Source organism: Centrocercus urophasianus, unplaced genomic scaffold (assembly GCF_019232065.1).
Source record: "Centrocercus urophasianus isolate 14NV4802_14NV808 unplaced genomic scaffold, USGS_Curo_1.0 seq_14, whole genome shotgun sequence".
Lineage (NCBI taxonomy): Eukaryota > Metazoa > Chordata > Aves > Galliformes > Phasianidae > Centrocercus > Centrocercus urophasianus.
Genome location: NW_024884586.1, coordinates 44,675,290 through 44,696,536, shown reverse-complemented (window position 1 = coordinate 44,696,536; position 21,247 = coordinate 44,675,290). Strand labels below are relative to the sequence as shown.

Below are 21,247 nucleotides of genomic sequence, written 5' to 3'. Positions count from 1 at the left end.
CCAGGCAATGGAGGTGGAGGTGGGATTCCCCCCATGCCAGGCAATGGGGGTGGAGGTGGGATACCCCCTATGCAAGGCAGTGGAGGTGGAGGTGGGATTCCTCCCATGCCAGGCAATGAAGGTGGAGGAGGGATGACCCTCGTGCCAGGCAATGGGGGTGGAGGTGGGATACCCCCTATGCAAGGCAATGCAGGTGAAGGAGGGATGACCCCCGTGCCAGGCAATGGAGGTGGAGGAGGGATGCCAGGGAGTGGTGGGGCTGGTGGTGAATTCATGGAGGCTGTGGGGGGCATGGATGCTGGGCTAGATGGCAGGGGTGGAGGTGGTGGGGGTGGAGGCGGTGGTGGTGGAGGGGCAGGAACAGCGTTGGGTGGAGGGTTAGAGGTCTGTGGTGAGGTGAAGCAGGCTGAGAGCGGTGAGGATGAGGTCTTCTCTTCACAGGCTTGTGGTCCTGAGGAAGCTTCTGGTGTTGTGCAGGGGTTTGGTGATCCCACCAGGCTCTGAACTGCACTTGTGCATGGTTCTAGTTCAGTCTGGATGCCTCCATTTGCATTTCCAGAAAGATGTTTTTCAGCTCTTTTTTGCTTGTTTGGATGCTTCTTGATAGATAACAGCCTCTCAATTACTTCTTCAACAGTGTTTCCTTGGACTAGAAAAACATGTTGAGGTCAGAAAAGAGGATGATGCTCAATGAGATGTTCATGCTATCCAGCTCCCACAGACCTGGAGCCACAAAGCTCCAGGATAATTTTACCCAGTGGTACTTTAATTTAATAGGGAAATTCTCATGGTACTGGCTCATACACACAGTTTTGAGCATGCCTGCCAGCAAAGCCAGGCAGCCCTAGTGGCAAGATGCCAATGAAAATGGATTCTTGTTGACTCTCGTGACCCACGGCTCACTACAATGCCAGGGATTAGCCATCAAAGCAAGATGGTGAATCTCGAGCCCAACATGAAACTTGGCCAGTTCTCACTGGCATCTGTAGAGCTGGAGCTTCCCATCAATACATGACCCTGTGCAGCAGGTACAGTTTTGTCTCTATTACCTTCCCAGGGAACAACTTTTGTGGGCACTGGGTTGGATGAGGAAAAAAGAGAGCTGACTACAAGGCTAGATGTATGTCATTCTTACTGTCTACAAGGCTAGATGTATGTCATTCTTACTGTCATTGGCGAGCAAAAGGGCTCTGTTCACTACTGCATCCAGTGACTCCCACAGCAGCAGGCTGGAGTGGTGAGACGGTTCCAAGTGGAGCAAGCTCTGCAGGATGGACAGCAGCTGGATGGAGACTGGGGAGCGGCTCACCTGGAAAACAGGGCAGCTTTCCATCAGACCAAGCCTGTGTACCAGACTGGTTGCAAGCAAACTCTGTTAACTTTGCCACTGCAGGTCTTTGCAACCTACATGAGGGCCTACTTACTTTATTGAAGAGAGATGAAAAGACCTCATGGTGATCATTCATGTTTATCCCATCACATATCTTCAATAATTCCTCATCATCTTCTATCTTGAACTCTTCAAATGTATCACACTGGATAAGCAGATCCTCCTCCTCTATGTCTCTAAAGTATTACAGAACTCATTTTCACTGGAGAGCCCTTCACTGATTTTCAGATAATTATTTTTCATTAGATGGCTTTTAGTTCTTTGCCTCTCAGACTCAGCTGGTTCACACTGGAAGTGCCCAACTCTACCTTATGTATAGAGGATCAATTGCCATCAGCATATCTTTTCTCGAACTGAATATACCTCTTTGTATAGCCAACACATAGAAGTCAATGGGACTACTCATGGAATAATCTAGCCCAGAGTATGCTTTATATGTACTTCTCCTTGGAGCAGTAACAGCAGAGTGGCATTTCTACCTTTTCTGAAATTGGGCCGGCACCTTTTTTTTTTCTTATAGTCAACATAAACATTGCTTTTTAAAAAACTTCCTTCTATGCTGTTCAAAATTCGATTAAAAAACCAAAAACATTCTAAAGCCAAGTTTTCTAGCACTCTTGAGAGACTCAGTGCAGGAGAACTCTGCTTGTGCTTGCTGTCAGTAATGACAGACCTTCTCTAACTTTTAAGGGTTTGGATAGCGCAATTCCAATTACATAAAATGTTCTAAAATTTATCATGGGTTTTTCTGATAGAACATCATTTTAAAATTATGAAACCCTGAAGTCAGATGCGTGCAGATATGCATTAGAAAGGTGTCACAGCATTCATCAGCTGCTTAGTGAGCCCACAGCATCACTTCAGGTTAAGTCTGAAATGCAGCCTCAACAACGGCATTGCTGATCTGTGCTCCATCTGTGCCAAAGCCTCTGTCATTGCCATCTGCAACAACAGCTGCTCTCATGACACTGTGGCCGATGAGAGCACCTGAACATTGGCCTAACGTCTCCAGTTCCATGTAATGGCTGCACACCTGTGTGGTCCTCTCCACCCATGTATACCTCACAACTGAAGACTGCCAAGTATTCAACTTCCACAGCTATGTTACTGTGACTCTCATTTGTATAAGAAAATTTAAACAGTGATCCTTACCTTAGCTTGTCTAAAATATCCAACAACTGAAGACCTGGCAGAACAAAAAATACATATATATATATTGGCATTATGATCTACTTGGCACTGATCTGCTATGATCTTTATATAATGTTACTCTCATAAACACTTTTGGCAGAAATAAAAAGTGAAGCTATCCCAAATCTGTCAAAGTAGGTCGGTTCATTCCATAACTAAAGAGACCTGCAGCTCACATCTGCAGCTGAGTGAGCTACTGAGCATCCCTCTGGGGTTGCAGAGGGACACTGGCACTTCTAGGGCACAAGTCTTCTCATTCTAAAGTAGATGTCTAAAGCAAGTCATATGAACTGTGTGATCAAATGTCCCTTTTTCTCCACAGAAGGAAATGGAGCCTAGGCTCACCAGCACAGATGTGCACATTATATGAGGTGAATCCAAACTTCATCTCCTTTTATGATGAATTGTAATATAATGAAAAGTGCCCACAAAAGATGGCTGGTTATAAAAATGTGTTTGAGAATATCAGGGGGTGGTGGGATGATAGAAAGGATCAAAGGTACGGGAGAGCATCAAATACATCTGGCTAAAGAAATGTTGATGAAGAGAATAAAGAACACACAGACACACACAAAAGCAGGAATCCAGCTGTATTATTTGCAGTTTTCATCCCCAGCCCTCTTTAATTACCTTACAGGTACATCTGAAGATAAAGCCATAAAACTGCCCTGTACTTGGCCATGAGAATCTTAGGTCCCACAAATATCCTTACCTATGAACTCATTTCGGATCTGTGTTCTTGTTCTTAGGTCTTCTTTCCCAAGTATGATGGCATTGATAGCACTCAGCAGTGTCACCATGTATGGCACATTATCTGTGTTCGACAGCTCATTCATTATGACACTGAATCGATACTGCTGGTTCTTCACGTTCTGTTAGTGACACAAGTGACATTTCTGTTTAGACAGTTCAGTAACAACTTCTTTAGTGCAGGCTCTCAACTAGGGTCACCATCTTAAAACCATTCTCAATTTATGCCTTGGAGCACAATACAGGAAGATAGAGGTAAAAGCAGCACTCTTATCATGGAACAATATCTGGTCAGCAGGGGACATCTGTGAAACTCCTCCTGCTTTCTGCTAACTTACGTACCTGGTCTTGTAACCAGTGAAACCCATGGATGTGGCACCATCTACCTTCGTACTTTTCCTGACATAAAGAACATTCTTATTGGTAGTCCTTTGCCCAGAGACAAATCACAGAGCAATGCCTCTGGGCTTCTGCTGACCAGGCCAAAATTCCTACAAATTCCTTTGTAAATCCCTGCCTCTCTTACCAAAATGATGCAAAGTGACCTTCTCTCCAAACCCTTTTCTCCTTCTGCAGCTCAAAACTTGCCTTGTAATGATCCAGGGCATCCAAAGCCAAACCATGGCCATCTGATGAGTAAATGCACAACGCAGCTAGGAGTTCAAATACTTGCTTTTTCACCATGACATTAGTTGTGTCAAGTGCTGGAGGAAAATGAAACAAAACAAAGTGAAAAAAAGATTTTTAAGATCACAAAGTTCTGAATCTCAGTGTCTTCTGCTGTAAGGCTTGTGGATAGTGGCAGAAGAAAACCTGAAAGAGTGCAGCCAGTGGAGGACAGGAAGAAAAATATCCTTATTTATAGATGTCCCACTCCAATAGCAGTTTGTGGTAGTAACTTCTAGTTAGTAACTAACTCAGTTACCCCACCAGCTTTTTGGTGCTGCATGTAGCTGTTCACCTCTTCCAAGTACTAACAGCAGCCAAGATCTCAGCACTTGCAGTTACACATTTTATTTCCAATTTTCACATGCAAGTGTTTTCTAGAACAGCAGATGAACCATTTTCCCCAATTAATGAATCTTATTTTTAGTGCAGAATCACTCAACATGCATATCAAATAGGCCATTTGTTCTTTCCAGTTCTCATACATTTCCTTTTCTTTCATTATTCTCTCTCTATGAGCCCTTGGAGGTGAGAGGGAATGGATTAGGTTATCTTATTTTTGTGTTTATTGGTGCACAAAGAAGCCAGACTGCTGAGAAGCCCAGGATATCCCATTGTCTTTCACAGTACAGTAATGCCAGTTCTGTATTTCACACTGGTTAAGAAAATACAGCGTGAAAGAAAAGAGGACTTGAAAACTATAGAGAGGAACAAGCCATCTTTCAGATTAGATGCATTTTAATGAGCTATTAGTAAGGATATCCAGGTACAGCTGTGATCTCAGCTCTGTGGAGCAACACAGAAGTTATCATCCCAGCCCCACTGCCAAGAAGTGCTATACAAGCAACCCCTAGGAGATGCCCTGGAAGTTTCCTACCAAATGAATGGCAGGAAATGTCAAATGATGTTATATCTCATTTCCTAGAAGGAAAAGACTGGGTAACATGGAAAATGGACATTATTGGACAAAATTAACATAGAATAGTTTGAGTTGGAACAGACCTTTGAAGGCCATCTAGTCTAGCCTCCCTGCAGTGAACAAAGACACTTACAGATCAGTCATGCTCAGAGCCCCATTCAGCCTGACCTTGAATGTCTGCGGGGATGGGACATCCACCACCTCTATGGGCAACCTTGACTCTAAAAAACCTCTTGAGTCTAAACAATTCCACTCTTCCTCCTCCTTAGAGGCTACAGGTCTCCAAGCTCTTTCAGCGCCTCTCTTTCTGTTCTTGGGCCTCACAAAAACTGATAGCAAATATCTGCTGAGAAGCTGGGTACTGAACTTCGCATTACCATGTATGGCCAATGCAGTGCTTATACCCAGCTCCTCATGAACTATGAAGACATCTGTGCAAAAATGAGTCCATCTACATGGTATTAAGTGGCAAAAGCAATGTCATTTTAGAACAGACTTATTTTTAAGAGAAATTAATTCAATTAATCACTTGCAGTCGACAACTTCCAAGAAGCCTGGTGCAGGGCAAGAGGATAAGCAACAGAAAAAGCCCAACTGTGTGGCAGGAAGATGTCTCCTCACCTTGGAAGAGTTTTCTGACGTAGCCTTCATTGCTCACAATGTATTCAATGCCTCTGTGGGAGTTCATGACTGCTCTCACACAGTTAATGCAAGTGAGCTGTAGCAAGGCATCGGAAATCCTGGCCACCCCTCTGCCAGACAGCCTGTCCAGAGCCTCCAGGAGGAGGTCCAATCCACACAGCTCCAAGAACTGGACCATCCAAGTATCGTCACTGCTCTCCAGACGCTTCTTCAGCCCAGAGTAGTTCACCACTGATGGCATTTGCAGGAGGCGGATGCACAGCTCTGGCTCTGCATTTTCCAGGTTGGCCTCCGACTGGTCGGTATCCTGAGGCCCGAGTTTCTCCTTCAGGGCAGCCCATTTCTTGTGGGCACCTTCCTTTTTGATTGACATCATGAACTGCTTGTCCTGAAAGAAAAAGAAAAGACAACATGAGAAGTCCAGTTAGGCTGAGTACCAACCCCACATCAGCAATAGTTCTTCTCCTAGGGTCAGGACTTGAAGCACAACTGCAGAAGGTTCCTGCTCCTATACCAGCCTGCTGCACGCCCGACACACACTGGAACCAGTCCTCTGTTGAAGAAACTAAATACATCCCCTCCTTACAACACACATTATATTCAGGCCCTGATAACCCTGCAAAGAGACTCTTAGCACCTCTAAGTCAGTAAATACAGCTTTAAAAGTAGTCAATTTCCACCAGTCAATAGCTACTACCTATTTTTGTGCAGTGAAAGGATAATGTTGGAAGCAGCATTATCTGCTTTGAACTCCTTATGCCCATTAAACCACTTTGAAATCTCACTGCAGTGGAAATGCTGTGCAATTTCTAAGTATTTGTAATGGGATGTAGAAGTCATTTGAGCATATCTTGTTCATATAAGCATCCAATTACCATGTCATTTCTTTCTTGCTTTTGTTTCTTTTGAATGATGCAGAAGTTAATTTTATAACACTCACTTAATCTCTTCCCATCTGCTATAGCAGCAAATATGTTTGCTAAATGTGGTGCTTGCGTGTGCTAATGTGAGACCCCAACAAGTTGCAAGCAGAGGGACTGCAGGGAAAGGCTATTAAAACAGCAGTACAGCTTTTTGGAGATGAAGCACATCCTTTCAAAGTCCATCTCCTATGGTCTGTCTCAGCAGCAAGGAGAGCGAGGAGTTGATTCATGACAGAGAAGGATCGAAGCCAAGCCAAATTAACCCTTTACACTACATTTTATGTTTGAACCAGGATGCTCATTTTTCAGATCCTCAATGATTTAGGTTAGTTATCCAATGCAAATAATTTTCAAAACTAAATGCAATAGTTTTAAAAATGAATTACTTTCGGAAGGGAGAGTTCTCCCACAGAAGGAGGACAAACCTGGGGCTGGCCTGTGTGCCTCAACGTCAGCCATTAATGCTTCCTCCTTCCCTGCTATGCCACCAGCAGCTTTGCTTCTCTGGGTTGGTGAGCCCACATTGAGACCAAAATAACCTAGGTGCCATTTATCCCCCAAACCCTTCACCCGGTAGAATCTTGCCTTCATTACCAAATGCAGCACAAAGGCTTCTATCTCTGCAGCCAAAATGTTTTCTTATTCATCTGCACGAGGCTCGAGAGCATGATGTTATGGACTTAAACATGGCTTTTGGATGGATGCAAAATGTGGTGGGATAGGATATCTGAGATAGCTCAAACATTTCCCTCAGGGCAAAGTGTTGGGAAGCACTTCTTGGCAGGACACCTCAACACGCAGCTCACAGCATGAAAGACTGTGTAGAAGTAGGGTTGGAGGGTTTTAGAGTTGGCTGGATATGGCCACAGAAAATTATAAAACATTTCTGGAGCTGTGGAGAAGCATTTTTGCAGAAGGGAAAGTTCTTGTCCAAGCACCCAGTTGGCAATGGCCACGACTGGAAAACGCGAATATACCATCTAAGAACATACTGTACAGCTAAAAGGTAATAAAAAGGACCACTAAAGGAAAAAAGAGAAGAAAACAAAAAAATAACAAGTCTCCTGCCAGAGTATTGGCTTGAGTTTCTAAGATTCGTCATCAGTGTCTGCAGTCCAGAGCCTACTCACTCTTCATTCTTGGCAAAAGTCTCACTGGATTTAGTCAACTCCAGCTCCTTCTCTACTCCAGCTTAGGAATTTGGGCTAGGCACAATGCAAAGAAGAATAGAAATCCTCCCTGTCCAGAGGGAGGGAGACAAAGCCTCCTGCCCCCAGGGGTCCTCTTCCAGTTTCTGTTGGTCAAGACCAGATCCACAGCCCAAGGCTGCATCTGCATGAGGTACAGCACAGCCTATCCATTCCAGACCCTCCTTTGGTGGGCTCCCACAACACAAGGTCCCTTGCCTTCCCTTTGACTCAGATAACTGGGACTCCTGGCATTTTGTTCCTGTAAAAGCAATCAGCATGTGCTGGCCCCATCACCACCCCAATGCCCTGGGTGATCTGTCTTTCTTCTTTGCTCAGCTGGAGCCCCAGCTCTTTGCTCTCCCCAGAGTGAAAGTGTGCACCAACACCAAGCAGAGAATCTGGTTGCACCGCTGCTGACCGCAAGCTTCTTCTCTCTTTCAGTGACTTCTTTTTATACTCAATAAATCGCCTTTTCATTTGCATATGACTAAACCTTTTTTATCAAACCAGATAACATAACAGGCTGGTTTTTTTTTCTCCAGTTGGACAAATACATCTTTATATATAGTATCAGTTACAGGAAGTCAGAAAGATTATAATGGGATCACTGACCTTAACCTTTGCTGATTTCTGAAAATTAAGCTAATCCAGTGCAACGGGAGACAGGAAATACCAACAGTGCATCCTGTTGGCCAGCAGAGTTGTCCTAAACCATCCTTTCCCCCTCAGCTGCTCCACACAGATGTGAAGAGATGAGAAGCAAACCCAGGCAGGTAAATCTCACAGCAGTAAAGGCCTGAGCTGTTTTGCACTGAGCTGAACAAATTTAATTGATTAAATATTCTTTCCCATAGAGAGTGTATTCCCTTTTTCTGTGGGGAAGACAAAAAAAAAAAGAGACTGCTAATTTATATAACTGTAAAAATGAAATTAATTAAGTAGGAGCTGTGCTATATAAATGGAAAGCACCATTCTGCAGATGGTGTGATAAATCTGTTTACAAACAAGGATTTAAGTGATATATTATGAATGCAGCATGTTCCCCTGTTTTCCAAGCACAGTATTGTGAAGCTGCACAGCTCCATCCTCAGAGGGCTCCTGGCTTCACCTTCCATCTCCTACCACAGGAGCTTACCAGCAGGTAAATGATGGCTATGTAGTGGAGACAGATAAGAGATTAAAATGGATTGCAGTGCAGTGGTGGAAGTGGTGTCCCCAAGTTCTGGCTGGCAGTGCCCCATCTGCACTCTCAGCACAGCATGGGTGCTGCTCCCTCAGACATATCCTGGTGCCATCCCTGCTCCCTGCACTTGGACACCCACAGCTCACACTGGGATAAACGCAGCGCCCTGCTGATCTTGCTTCTCATCTTTGGAGCTGGGCTAGAGCTGGTGGTGGGGAATGACATCTGCAGAAGTCTGAACGCAAAAGTATTCCTGAGCAGTCAAATTTGAGGAGAGTCATCATAAATTAAATGCTCATCCTCTTGCTCCTGGCAACAGAAGCATTGATTCATGATGCTAACTGCTTGGATCATTGGGTTTGCAAAGCCACATCCATTCAGCCTGGTCCTTTAAACCTTCTTCTTCCTTTCCTTCTGAATCAGATGCTTTTCTGCAGCACTGTGTGCCCCTCTTTCCTCCAAGTAAAAGCCAGCTCCTAGGGAGATGACATCTGTAGGGGATAAATCAGGGCATGTCAATACTTTCTTCACCCTGGGTTGCTGGAGAGAACAGAGTGCACAGCACAGATTTCAGTTGCGATTATTACACGCCTCCAGGATGCCATGGATCACAGCAAGGACCAGGGAGGACAAAAAAAGGATGATTTTTCAGGACAGCTTGATAGGACTGGGTGGGAAGGAAAGTGAGAAAAGTAACAGACTCAGAATTGCTCATTTTTTGGGAGCAGACCCAATGCCCATACTACTCGACAAAGAGATGCTATTGGGATGAGAATGCCCTTTCAGGAGGGCAGACTTCATGCACTGCCTTCATTAAATCACAGCTCTTTACTTCTCTCAGTGAGACCACTGCACATCCTTGGCCATAAGAAAAGCACTTTTGGGGCTGCTCAGGCCCTCCCTCCCTTCTGTGTCTGTTCCTGGTGCTGGAGAAGCTGCTGTGCTTGACTGCCTGCTAATGATAGGTTTTGCTTCTGGGTAGTTCCAGTTTTCACTCCACTGCTGGGAATATGCAGAGCCTTTGTATTTTGCAACATGTCAGTCTACTCAGTCAGTATAAAGAAACAACATCTCTGCTCTGCACTTTCCAAAAACCTGAAAGCCTGATGGGTTTGTTCTTCCTCCTGCTTTCATTTGCACTATTGTGTTTTCCTGTGCGGTATCTGAGCTGCTCAGTGCACACCAACTAATGAAATCATCCTCCCACTTGCTAAAAGAGGGGGCAGCTCTACTTTAGGCACAGTTTGACCCCTAGAGAGGACCCATTACTGACAGTAGGAATAAGGGGAGCTCATGTTAAGAATCTGGTGGGAAAGTGAGTCATGCCAGCCAGAGGCAAGATCTGCACAACAGAGGTGGTGCATGCCCTGTCCTTGGAGGCACTCTGGGTCAGGTTGGAGGGGGCTCTGAGCACCTGATGGAGCTGTAGATGTCCCTGTTGATTGCAGGGCAGTTGAACTAGATGACCTTTATGGGTTCCTTCCAACTCAAACAATTCTATGATTCTCTCTCCTGGCCAGATATAAGCCACAGTATCATGTGATAGTTTGCAGAAACAAGTGGTTACTGTGTCCACTCAGAATGGATTGGCAATGATGGGGTTAAGCCAGGATTAACTACACTAGTAAAAAATAATTACCTGTGCCTGCTTCCTCCCCAGCAAACAAACAAGTAAATAAATCATTAGTCTTCTGCAGGAACCATGCATAAATCACACTGGAGTGAGATGCTCAAGGATGTTTGTGATAGTATCTTCAGAGACATTTAAAGTCTTATTTGAAGCTTGCTCTAGCTTAGATTTAAATGGGCTTAGAAAGAGTTACAGCAGTAATGCAGTCTGAAGATGCCCAGTAACCTATATCCTTTATCCTGGCAAGCCAGGTTTAAAAGAAATCAGTGCAACAGTCAGAAATGGCTGCTGCTACTGAGGAAACACAGCCAGAATCAACACCTGATCCTTCCCTGTCAGCCAAACCAATTTTAAAAGCTTTCCCTGGCAGACGAGAGCGCTGCAGCATCCTCACCTGCTACCACAGGTTTTGGGTCAGTGATGCCACATGCCAGCCTGCACCCATTCCATGCACACAGGGGATGCACTCCCACCTGTGCTGAACACAACCCACAGCATGATGCTGTATCCCATCACCAGGGCTTCCTCATGGCATCCCGAATCTTCTCCAGGTCCCAAGGAAACCCTGCTGGGCTCTATGGCATGTCTGGAGCCATCACAGCTCCTGTCCCAGCCGTGCCAGCGCCATTTGGCATTTTAGGATGCAATGTATGAGGATGATTTGGTGGCCACATGAGAGGCAGAAACTGTTACCCAGCAACATGCAAAGCGCAGTCATAACTTTCTAAGATTCTCACGGTTTGCTCACAGTGGGAAGCTGTCAACCAAACAGATACTACAAGAGCCAAAAACCTTCTGCAATTGCTTTTTTTTTTTTTCTCTCCTTTTAAACACCTCCACAGGAAGCCAAGAGGACAGAAAAATGAATTCCTACCTTGGAGTTCAAGCCAAATTATTCTCCAGTCTCTCTCACCTAAAAGGATCCTTTCCAAACAGCCCTGTGAGCCTGCACTTCCCAATCCAGCTCGTGTTCTCCTCTGCCAAGCAGCCCTCAGTCATTAAGGTCTAAATCCCCAAACTAGCGACTGTCTGCAAATCACACACTGCAAAAAAGTTCAACAGGATGTTGGCGTTTAATAATATGTAAATATCAGTCTGCCAAATGGTGCAAGCAAATAATTTTCCTGTAGCCTTCAGGAAAGGCATTTGCATGTCGTTTGTCACCCCCTTCATTCACTCTGAAGTGCTGGAGAAGGGGATCTGTGCACAGTCCCTGGGCTCTAAACAAAAGACATGTGGTGACTCAGAGCAGGAAAATGATCTGGCAAAGGGTGAAAAAAAAGAGAATATATATATATATATATACATATATAAACCAGAAAAGAAGAAAGTTGACCAGCGTGGGATGGAGTTGGCCAGGGTGGGATGGATGGAGAGCCATGCTTCTCTCCACCCTTGTTGGCTGCAAGGCTTTGTAGCATTGGGTCCTATAGCACTGCAAAGTTAGCAAGGTGTTGGAGCTGCATAACTCAGGGCTGATGTCTCCTCTGGGGCTGCCCACCCAGCAGACATCATTCCATGTCAGGGTTGTGGCTTTAGGAATGCTGCTTGTTCTGAGCTCTCCTACATCTTTGTGCCTCAGCTTGGCCAGAGCTCAAAAGACTCTAAGAATTTTAATAACTCATTTTAATGGAAAACCTTTTCTGTTGTGCTTCTGGTTGGGTTTTCACAGAGCTGTAAAATGGCTGCTGCACTCACTCTCTTGGGAGGTGCTCGCTGTGAGCTGGCTGTTATTGAGTTGTGAATATTTCAGCATGGCCTGTGTAGGCAGCGGCCTGCCGCCTGGCTCGTGGCAGCCATTACACTTCAAATGCTGTTTTCTCTCCCTCGACGGGGCCTCCAACCAGAATAAATCACCCACAGGATGAAGTTCTCTGCTCTAATGAAGAAACTCAGTGCTTGTGTCCAGGAGCACTGCTGCACCAGTTCTGGCTGCATCAGAAATGAATCTCAGAGTGGTTTGGGTTGGAAGGGACCTCAAAGACCACTAGTTCCAACCCCTTGCCATAGGCAAGCTGCCATCCACTAAGTCAGGCACCAGATCAGGCTGCCCAGGGCCCCATCCAACCTATCCCTGGAATACACCGATCCTCCTGTCCCCAGGCTCACATCCTTGCTTTAAGGGAAGCCTTTGCCCTAACTAAGGCAGTTTTGCTGTAACAATCAAATGACGAGGAAATGACTTAGCATAGTTCTCTGTCCTGCTGTAGGAAGCATTACAGTCCAAGATAAACATTCTTCCGTGATGGATTTTACATCAGCACATGCGTTTCACTTTACTGTGCACTCCTGAGGTGCAGCTCCCTGCCCTTCGATCAGTCACTGCCCCGGTTACTGGGAGGAGATGGATGCACAGCAGGGCTGCAGAGAAGAATCAAAGGCAAAAATCCTGCAGGAAAGGCTCACTGGTGTTACAAAATCCTGTTCTGGCAGCCAAGGGAAGGAATTTAAAGGGTTATCAGCTGCCATCAGGTTTCATCTGAACTCTGGACCTACAAAATATGCCAAAAATGTTTGTTCTCTGAAAGTCTGCACTCACTCCCATGTAAAAAAAAAAAAAAAAAAAAAGAAAAAACAATAATAACAACAAGGAGCAGAAGCAGTGAAATCAGGCTACAAAAGCAGAAAAGCAGCCGCAGAATTGTAGGCCTTCTGCAAGCCTCCAGCACTGATCCCTAGATCTGGCAATGGGGAGCCGCTCTCTGCGACCACTTGTTGGGTGCCACAACAAAGGCAGGTGAATGGGCATGTGCTTGTGGGGTCTCTGGGGAAAAATGAAGGTGCCAGTAAGAAATGCAGATAATTTGATATCAGCACCTGTCCAGGTGATCCACTGCCACGGGGCAGGCAGAGGTCCAGAGGAGCTGTGGGAGCACATGTTGGGGAGGACATCTCAGCACTCTCACAGGGAGCTGCTCTCTCTTCTGCTGGCTGAATTCTCTCCTCAGAGACTGAACAGATTTTACCTTCAGCCCTCCAGATGCCGACCTCTGGCTGCCTTTCTGTGAAATACGTTTGCTGAAGTTGATGGTAAAGAGGAAAAAAAAAAAAAAGGCCTTTTGAAGTAAGTGTCTATCTGACGGATAATGAAAATAAAGGACCATTCTACTGCCAGCACGTGCATATTTCCTGGAACATAGTATCTAATAGGGTAGATCTATTTTAAACGTCAAAACCATTCAGTCCACAGTTCTTCTAGGAAGTACTTATAACAACACACATCCTGTTTTTTGGGGATGGTGCTTTCAGCTGGGGAAGCACCATGAACTCCACACTTCACTGAGCAGGAGATGACCACATTTTCTGCAAATAAATAAATAAATAGAAATGAACACTGCATCAGCAGTTTTACACAGAGCAAATGGCACAGATCTGTGCATAGATCTTTGAAGAATACATGCACTCACACTGGCTACATCTTCTGCTACTTTATCTTGCATACATGCATTGCAGTGCATGAGAAGGAAGGCAAGAGCTCTGCAGGAGGCTGCATGCACTTCTGAACCAAAGAGCTGCTCGGATCCATGTCAAGGTCTGAGGATATCCACTAAAAAAAGCTACGGGGACACCAGAAGGGTCCTTAAGGAGGCTGCATTTTTCCAGCTGTTCCCCAAACAGATTGCAAACGTGACTCCTTCCTATGGAGACTGGCTTTTCCATTTGATCATGATGCATGTGGCTGGCATTGCAGTGAGCCATCAGCCCAAGAGCAAACATCCTGAGCGCTTTTGTTTCGATAAGGCTGATGGCAGCCAGGATTCCTAGCGGCACAGTGAGGCATACACCACATACATTAAGGAGGTTGGCCCCAGGTACCTGCCTGGGAGCCATATGGCTGTGGATGTTACTAAGAGCAACCAGAAAACATGCCCTGGTGCTAATTCCAAAACTTAAGCATTTGAAACAAATTTGTGAATAGAGCAGAAGACTGGCTTAGCATTATTTCAAAGCTAATCACTCCAAACATCCCTTCAGACTATTTTCTCCACTGCTAGGTGAAAAAGTTTGATGTCTCTTTTATAAGCAATAATCCCAGTGTACTGAGTGGCTTAACCCCTAATTGCACTGTTCTAAGAGGAACTAAAGCTACCCCTCCTAAAAGCTCTTATGCCAGTTCTAAGCCACATTCCTGTAATTAACGTGAAGGGATTTTAACATGCTCCAACCACCTGGAGGTTTATGGTGAGATATTCTAATGTTGGGGACAAAATGGTCCCATGATATATTTTAACAAAATAACATGACCAGGTGTAATATAAATGTAGGGTATCTTACATTAACACTTTCATCAATGATCCTTATGGGTCCCTTCCAAGTTGGGATATTCTAAGATCTCTTTCAGTGTTTCTTATGAAATTATTTAAAAAAACTTTAGCAACAAGGTGTTGATACTGTTGTTTTTCTTTGAAAAGAAATTACAGAATCATTATAGTTGTAAAACATCAATAAGATCACGCAGTCCAATCCCAACCCCAACTCTTCCTCACCCTGCCCACTGACCACATCCCTCAGTGCCACATCTCCACAGTTCTTCAACACTTCCTTGGAGAGTGACTCCCGCACCTCCTGGGCAGCTGTGCCACTGCATTACCACTCCTTCTGATAGATAAATACACAAGAAATGTTAGGATATCATTTTATCAGCAATTAATCTCTACAAGGCTTGCTCTCACATTTGCTTACAGGTGTTACCAGAATGGAAATTTGGGAATTGCAGGCTTGTAAATCAATTCAGTGTTGCCACGGTCTTTTGCCCTACCTTGCTCCCAGCTAAACAGAGGCCATGTTTAGGGCTTGGGAATAGGCTGTGTGAGTTCAGTGCACTCCGAGTAGTGGAAATAACAAAACCCAAAATTTATCCCCAGGCTTCTAAAAGAAACCTCAGGAACTGGAAAAACACAAAATAACTCATGAATATTGGACAGCTTGTTCTGAAATTTGGAGCTACAGTCTATCAGTGCATAAACAGCACATGGAGCCAAGCAGGCTGGGGAGCAGCCATCTGAGGAAGCGGCAATACAGCTCAACCAGTGCCACATCACTGTGATGTAAAGCAGAAGGGAAACAAGTCATTAACGTCCATCAGCGAATAAAAACATTTGCTCCCAGGCTCACCTTCGTGGCAGGCTCAAGTTTGTGCTGTTTGTCATGTAAAACAGGAGCAAGACATGCTCACGGGTACTTCACAAATTACAGAGCCCACTGCTGGTAAATACTGCAACCCTCACTCACTTATTCCACGCAGACCTTTTTACTTGGGCTAGGAATGCTTTTCTTTACAACACTCTGCACGTGGTGTTAAGCTGACTACTCTAAAGAATTTCTTTTCTTTTAAATAACAGAAACAATTAATCTGCTTCAGAAATATAATCAACTCTTCCTGAGCTAGAGGCACACGAAGGAGACTGGCACCCTGGGGTACATTAAATAGAGCATAGCCAACAGGGTGAGGGAGATTCTCCTGACCCTTTGCTCTGGTTGGGACACATTTGGAGTACTGTTGCAATTCTGGGCTCCCCAGTTCAAGAAAGACAGGGAACTGCTGAAGAGAGTCCAGCAGAAGGTTACTAAAATTACTGGGACCTGGAACCTCTCCTGTACAAGAAAAAGCTAGGAGCCCTGGGGCTGTTCAGCCTGGAGAAGAGAGGATGGAGAGAGGATCTTGTCAATGCTTATAAATATCTAAAAGGCAAAGACTTGTGTTACTACCTGGGGCTTCCATCAGGACCTCACACCACTGCTTCACTCACTGCTGCAATGGCTGAGTGCAGAAACAGGACGATGAGAAGCAGATAGATTCCAGATAGAAGAACCCAGCACAACAGAAGCAGTGCGGAGATAGCTGCCTGATTGAAAATAATGTGATTTACTGCCAGAGCAGAGGGTAACAAAGTTATTCCTTAGCTGCATCAACAGAAACAAGGTCAAACTGAAAATAAATAGGTAAACAGAATTGATGCCATCCTCTTCCGTTGCCTCAAGTGGGGAGAATGGGTCTGATGGGGCTGATGCTGCATCCATGCATATGTGCCCACTGCTCCCAGGGCTGGAGCAGACCCCATGGCTCCTGCTTTGCTTGATCCACGCCAGGGTAAAATCATAAACATTTTCCACTTAAAGAAGAACTAAATTTAGGCTTTTATAGTGTCATGGTACCTCCTTTCCCACACTTTCCTGGAGCTATCCCAGTACAGCTCAAGTTCCCCAGCTCTCCTCTCTCATTAAAACGTGACTCAGCTCTCCCAGCTGGAAGCACAGAGACCCACGCAGTCCCATTCTGGCCATCAGCAGCGTCCTGTCTTCACTTCTGCATTCACCATTAGGCTGAAGGCAACAGAAGGCTTTGGATGGGGGAGAAGTGAGTGTCACTGAAGCTGTGTGTGCTCTAAGCAGCTACACGACCTGTCAGCTGGAGTTTCTCTTGCGCCCCTTTTGGGAAAGTCCTCCTAACATACAGGACTGACCAAGGGTACCTGTACAACAGACCAGACAACAGACAACTACTACAGTGGAGCAGCACTACAAAGAGCAAGTGGTTTCTTTGCCTTTAAACATTTTCCCAAATTAATACCACATAACACTCAGATGAGTCAAAATAATGGTCGTGGTAAGAAGAATAAACGGGAAGTCAATGCTAAATAGCACCACCTGGTGACACCCACTATACCCATACCAAGTCGCTTGTGTCACCCTGCTGAGATCTGGCAGCTCTTCATTTGCCTTTATTTTTTTATTGGACGCAGTGCTGGCACAAGGACCCCTCGGAAGTGAGCTGCTACTTTCTGGGTGCTTAAAACACCCTGGAGTCCATTGAGTGCCTCAGTCCTGGAGCCCAAGTGTCACCCACTAAGTCCCAGTCCTGCTGGCTTTGCCCACGGCCCTTTATCAGCTCAGCAGGTTTCCCAGAGCAATACACCACAAAATGCTACACAGCTTTCTGCAAACACATTGCTTGCTTAAGATTCTCATCGATTTGTAGCTTCAGTTTTTCCAGCACTGTGAAATGTCAGCGCAGGTATCAAACTACCAGAAATAGCTGAACACCATTGGTTACATCAAATAGAAAAATCACTAAACTGTTAAATACAGACCCTCTCTCAAAGCTCTCTGCAGATCAGAAGGGATACGTTGACAAAACAGCAGCAAACCTGCCACACTGTACAATCCCTTCTAACTGCAGCCACTCCTGCACGCTACAGGCGATGACTCAGTAGCTCATGAATTCCACACACCCTATTTGTTTCTACACTCAGTTCCACAAAATCGGCTCCTTGTCTACCGCCAATGACATCTGGTAGCAATGACAAGGCTTTTCTGTTTTTCAGTGGTTATTTTTTTCTTAGGAACAGAGAAGCCAGGCGATACGCAGCCTTCCTCTCACAAATGCAGTGACCCCTTTTTGCAACGTGTTCTCATGCTGCTTTTTGTTCCCCTCCTTCCATTGCTCTTCCATTCCATTGCTGGAATGTGAATGCTGTGACAAGACCCACACCTAAGCTCACAACAGCCCTACCAGCAAGGTGCCACCTGCTGGAAGAAGGATAAAGCCAAGGCTCACAACCTAACCTCATTTTCTTCCTTCTCCCAGTTTGGTCTTAGCAACTTGGTTGCCAGCCTGGGACCAAGAGCTCTCAGTGCAATGAAATAGGGAACTGCCCGCTTGCTTTGTTGAAGGTGTAATGCTGAGAAACACTGCAGTGATCTTGAGTTTGGCAGATAATACAGAAGGATAGAATGGATTAGGTTAGAAGCACCTAGTCACACTCATCCTGAGGCACTGAGCATTTTGAGGAGCCTCCCTCCTGCACAAAGGGCATCAGGCTGCAAGGCTGCACCGAGCTACTGCACAACATTTAGCCCATTTTCACCTAGTTAAATAAAACAGTGCACACAATGTTACAGTGTTAGCAAATGGAATGCAGATATCTCTTTATGATGGACTTGTTTGCATCTGCCCACTGTGGCATTTTGCACTGCGTGGAGCTGGATTTGCTCGGCGCCGCTGGGCGATTCTACGAGTTAACTGTGTTGATTCAGCGGGTGCTACTTCCACTGAATCATTATTGATAGATCTTACTGCAAATAGTAAGGGCAAAGATTTAACTGGGAGCTCAATCTGAGCTCAGATACAAGCCCTGAGACTGTCTGAAGTTGCACGACTTGCTCCAGCTCTATGAGACAGGTTAGTGAGCATGGTGGTGATGGGTTGGCAGTTGGACTAGATGATTTTGGAGGCCTTTTCCAACCTTAGTGACTCTATGTTTGCTGCCTAACCTATTGCACTGCATTGCTATCCACTGCCCAGCTACTTCCATCTCATGGCTGGTTACGGTGCAATGATGGATTAAAAATCCCGCATCAGCAGAATAATTGTTGCAGAGAAAGTATATAATTGGAGATATGGAAGTAAATGGTGGGGAAAGAGGGACAATATGCAAATGAGTTTGCTCTGATAAGAAAAATTTTCTACACGGTCACTCTGAGAAATCTATCATGTGTAGCTGGCACACAAGGAAGGGGTAGGGTTCAGTTTCCAACACCTCTGAAGCATAGCCACCTGCTGCACAGCTTGCAGCAAAGCTGGGAGCCAAGCCACGGAAGGTGAACAATTGCACTGAGTACACATCTACAGGGAACAGACAGCCACTCATGTGAAAGGAAGCAGTGGTGGGGTCAGCACTGAAAGTGGGGGAGATCCTGTCCTACCTTCCTTTACAGCACCGTCATGGGAAGAAGCAGGAAAGCAGGAAAGAGCTGGAGGAGAGTGCAGCAGTGCAGAGCATGGGGATATGCTATAAAAGTTGGATTGATAGGAGGGCTGGACTAAAAGATCTGCGTGCAGAACACACAGGTCAGGGGGACACCTGGGGATGGCAATGTCAGCTTCCCATTGCCATTACAGGATTGAAAGAGCCCGAGGAGGAGGTTTATTGCAACACCTACTGGAGAGGGATCTATCTCCAGATTAGGAGTCATGGCACGAGTGGTACCCAACTCACCCTGCAGCTCACTCACATCCCTTCAGAAGCCAAACATACAGCATGGGGCTGCTGGGGACCTGCAGCAGCTGAAGCCTGCTTTATGGGAGCAGACAGCAAGTCCCAGCTTGTCTACCACTGTACAGTGCAAAGCAAGCAACAATTTCTATACTGATAAGAGAGGAAAAGAGCACAATAAAGAGAACTAAATAATCACAGTACCAATATAAAGCGAGACAAAGAAACATATTGGAAGAAATGTTATATTATCTGTTCAGCAAAGTTCTGAAATGTACCCTTCCCAGGAGAGCAGGGAGAAACGAATCACAGCGGTGTGCAATAAGGCATAATATCATTCGGTGCTCAATCTGCTGACCTGCCAGGTCCCTTCCTGTCCCACATTCAGACGATCTGTTACACAATGGCTCTTGTACAGTGCTCACATTTTTTGAAGCAAAATTCTTGGACAGCAGCCTGGAGGGGGATTATTCACTTACAACAGCACCAAAAGGCATTACCCAGGCTCCCAGCTGCCTGCAGCTCCCTGACGCCACCTCAACTTTGGCAGCTGCGTGGTGGAAAACCAAACTGATGTGGATGGAAGAGAAAATGAGATTAGCAACCAAGGAGCTTAGGCTGTGCTCCGTGGGATGGCTGTGACCTTACTGCACTCGGCTGACTCCAACTTTTCTTTATAACCTACTTCAGTTAGAAGTTCCCCCACAGACAGCCGGGGGAGTAGCACAGCCTGCAATGTATGCTCAAAGCAATTCCCAGCCCCAGCAGGCTGATGCACAGCTCGCATCACCGTGGGCACAATTTTGGGGTAGCTCTCGCAGATCAGAGTACCCCAGCACGCCTGCTCCACCCCCAGCCTCCGGAATTTAGTTCCCAGTGCTGATGTCGCAAGAAAGCACTTCATCAGCGGAGAGCTGTTGAGCAAAAGGGAAGACGTGGAACGAGGGAAGTATGTAGAGCCGGGCAGCACTTGGGAAACCTTGCCCAAAATCCGAAGAATGCTTCAAAATAAAAGCCGAAACCCGGGGCAGAGAGCGGCTATCCGCAGCCCAAGCGGACCTCATCTCACACCTGATGCAATCCGGACCAACCCCCCGCAGCATTGCGACCGGCCCGTGCCGCCACCTCCCCGCTCCATCACGGCGGTACATGGAAAGGGGCACCCGCACCCCGCGCCGCGTCCAATCCCCGCGCAGAGCCATCGCACCTGCAGCTCCGCAGCGGCTGAGCGACGCCTCCGACTGGGCACGGAGGTGTTTCCCCCCACACCGCCTCGCTCACAGCCTGTCTGGCTCTGGGAGAGGACTCCCGACCGGGCTGCGGCACACGGAGAGGAATTTCAGCTCAACTTCTCTCACTGGCTCCCACCGAGCATCCCCCCTCCCCGGTCCCGATGCCCTTACCGCGGCGGTCTCCTGCGGACGGGGGGCGGCGGTCTCGCAGCCTGCAGCGGACAGCCAACCTCCACCAGAACACCAACCCGCCGGGCTCTGCCCATCCGCCCGCCGCGGCGGCCGCGCCCGGTTTAGAGGCGGGGCGGAGGCGGTGCGACGAGGGAGGGTCCGGCTCCGGTCCTGGTGGGGAAGTTTGTGGAGGCTGAGGCGCTCCATCCTGGCGCTGCTCACGGCCGGGACCTCGGGCAGCGAGCGTGCGTGCCAGTGTGTGCTGCTGGGCTGCTTCCTTGCTACGGTTGTAGGAGGAGTAGAGGGATGGCTTTGCTTTGAGAATCATGGAATTATAGAATGATTTGGGTTGGAAGGAGCCTTA

General features: G+C 46.3%; 1 protein-coding gene across 1 annotated transcript; it reads right to left on the bottom strand.

Annotated features, from left to right (window-relative positions):
• Positions 1 to 2,538: 2,538 nt before the first annotated feature.
• Positions 2,539 to 20,961, bottom strand: INF2 (inverted formin 2). Its single transcript, XM_042814099.1, has 5 exons — positions 20,884 to 20,961; positions 5,538 to 5,946; positions 3,920 to 4,035; positions 3,294 to 3,453; positions 2,539 to 2,576 (listed from the first exon to the last, which is right to left on the bottom strand). The coding sequence occupies exons 2-5, from the start codon at positions 5,932 to 5,934 to the stop codon at positions 2,539 to 2,541; spliced, it is 711 nt and encodes a 236-aa protein (XP_042670033.1). The 5' UTR covers positions 5,935 to 5,946; positions 20,884 to 20,961.
• Between the last annotated feature and the right edge of the window lie 286 nt (positions 20,962 to 21,247).

Bases quoted from the DNA above. Each gene is read 5' to 3' on its own strand.
- INF2 (XM_042814099.1), bottom strand. From the start codon at position 5,934: ATGATGTCAATCAAAAAGGAAGGTGCCCACAAGAAATGGGCTGCCCTG. The intron at 4,036-5,537 runs GTGAGGAGACAT...ATTTTCCTCCAG, and splicing joins CGTCAGAAAACTCTTCCAAG to CACTTGACACAACTAATGTC. The intron at 3,454-3,919 runs GCAAGTTTTGAG...TGTCACTAACAG, and splicing joins ATGCCCTGGATCATTACAAG to AACGTGAAGAACCAGCAGTA.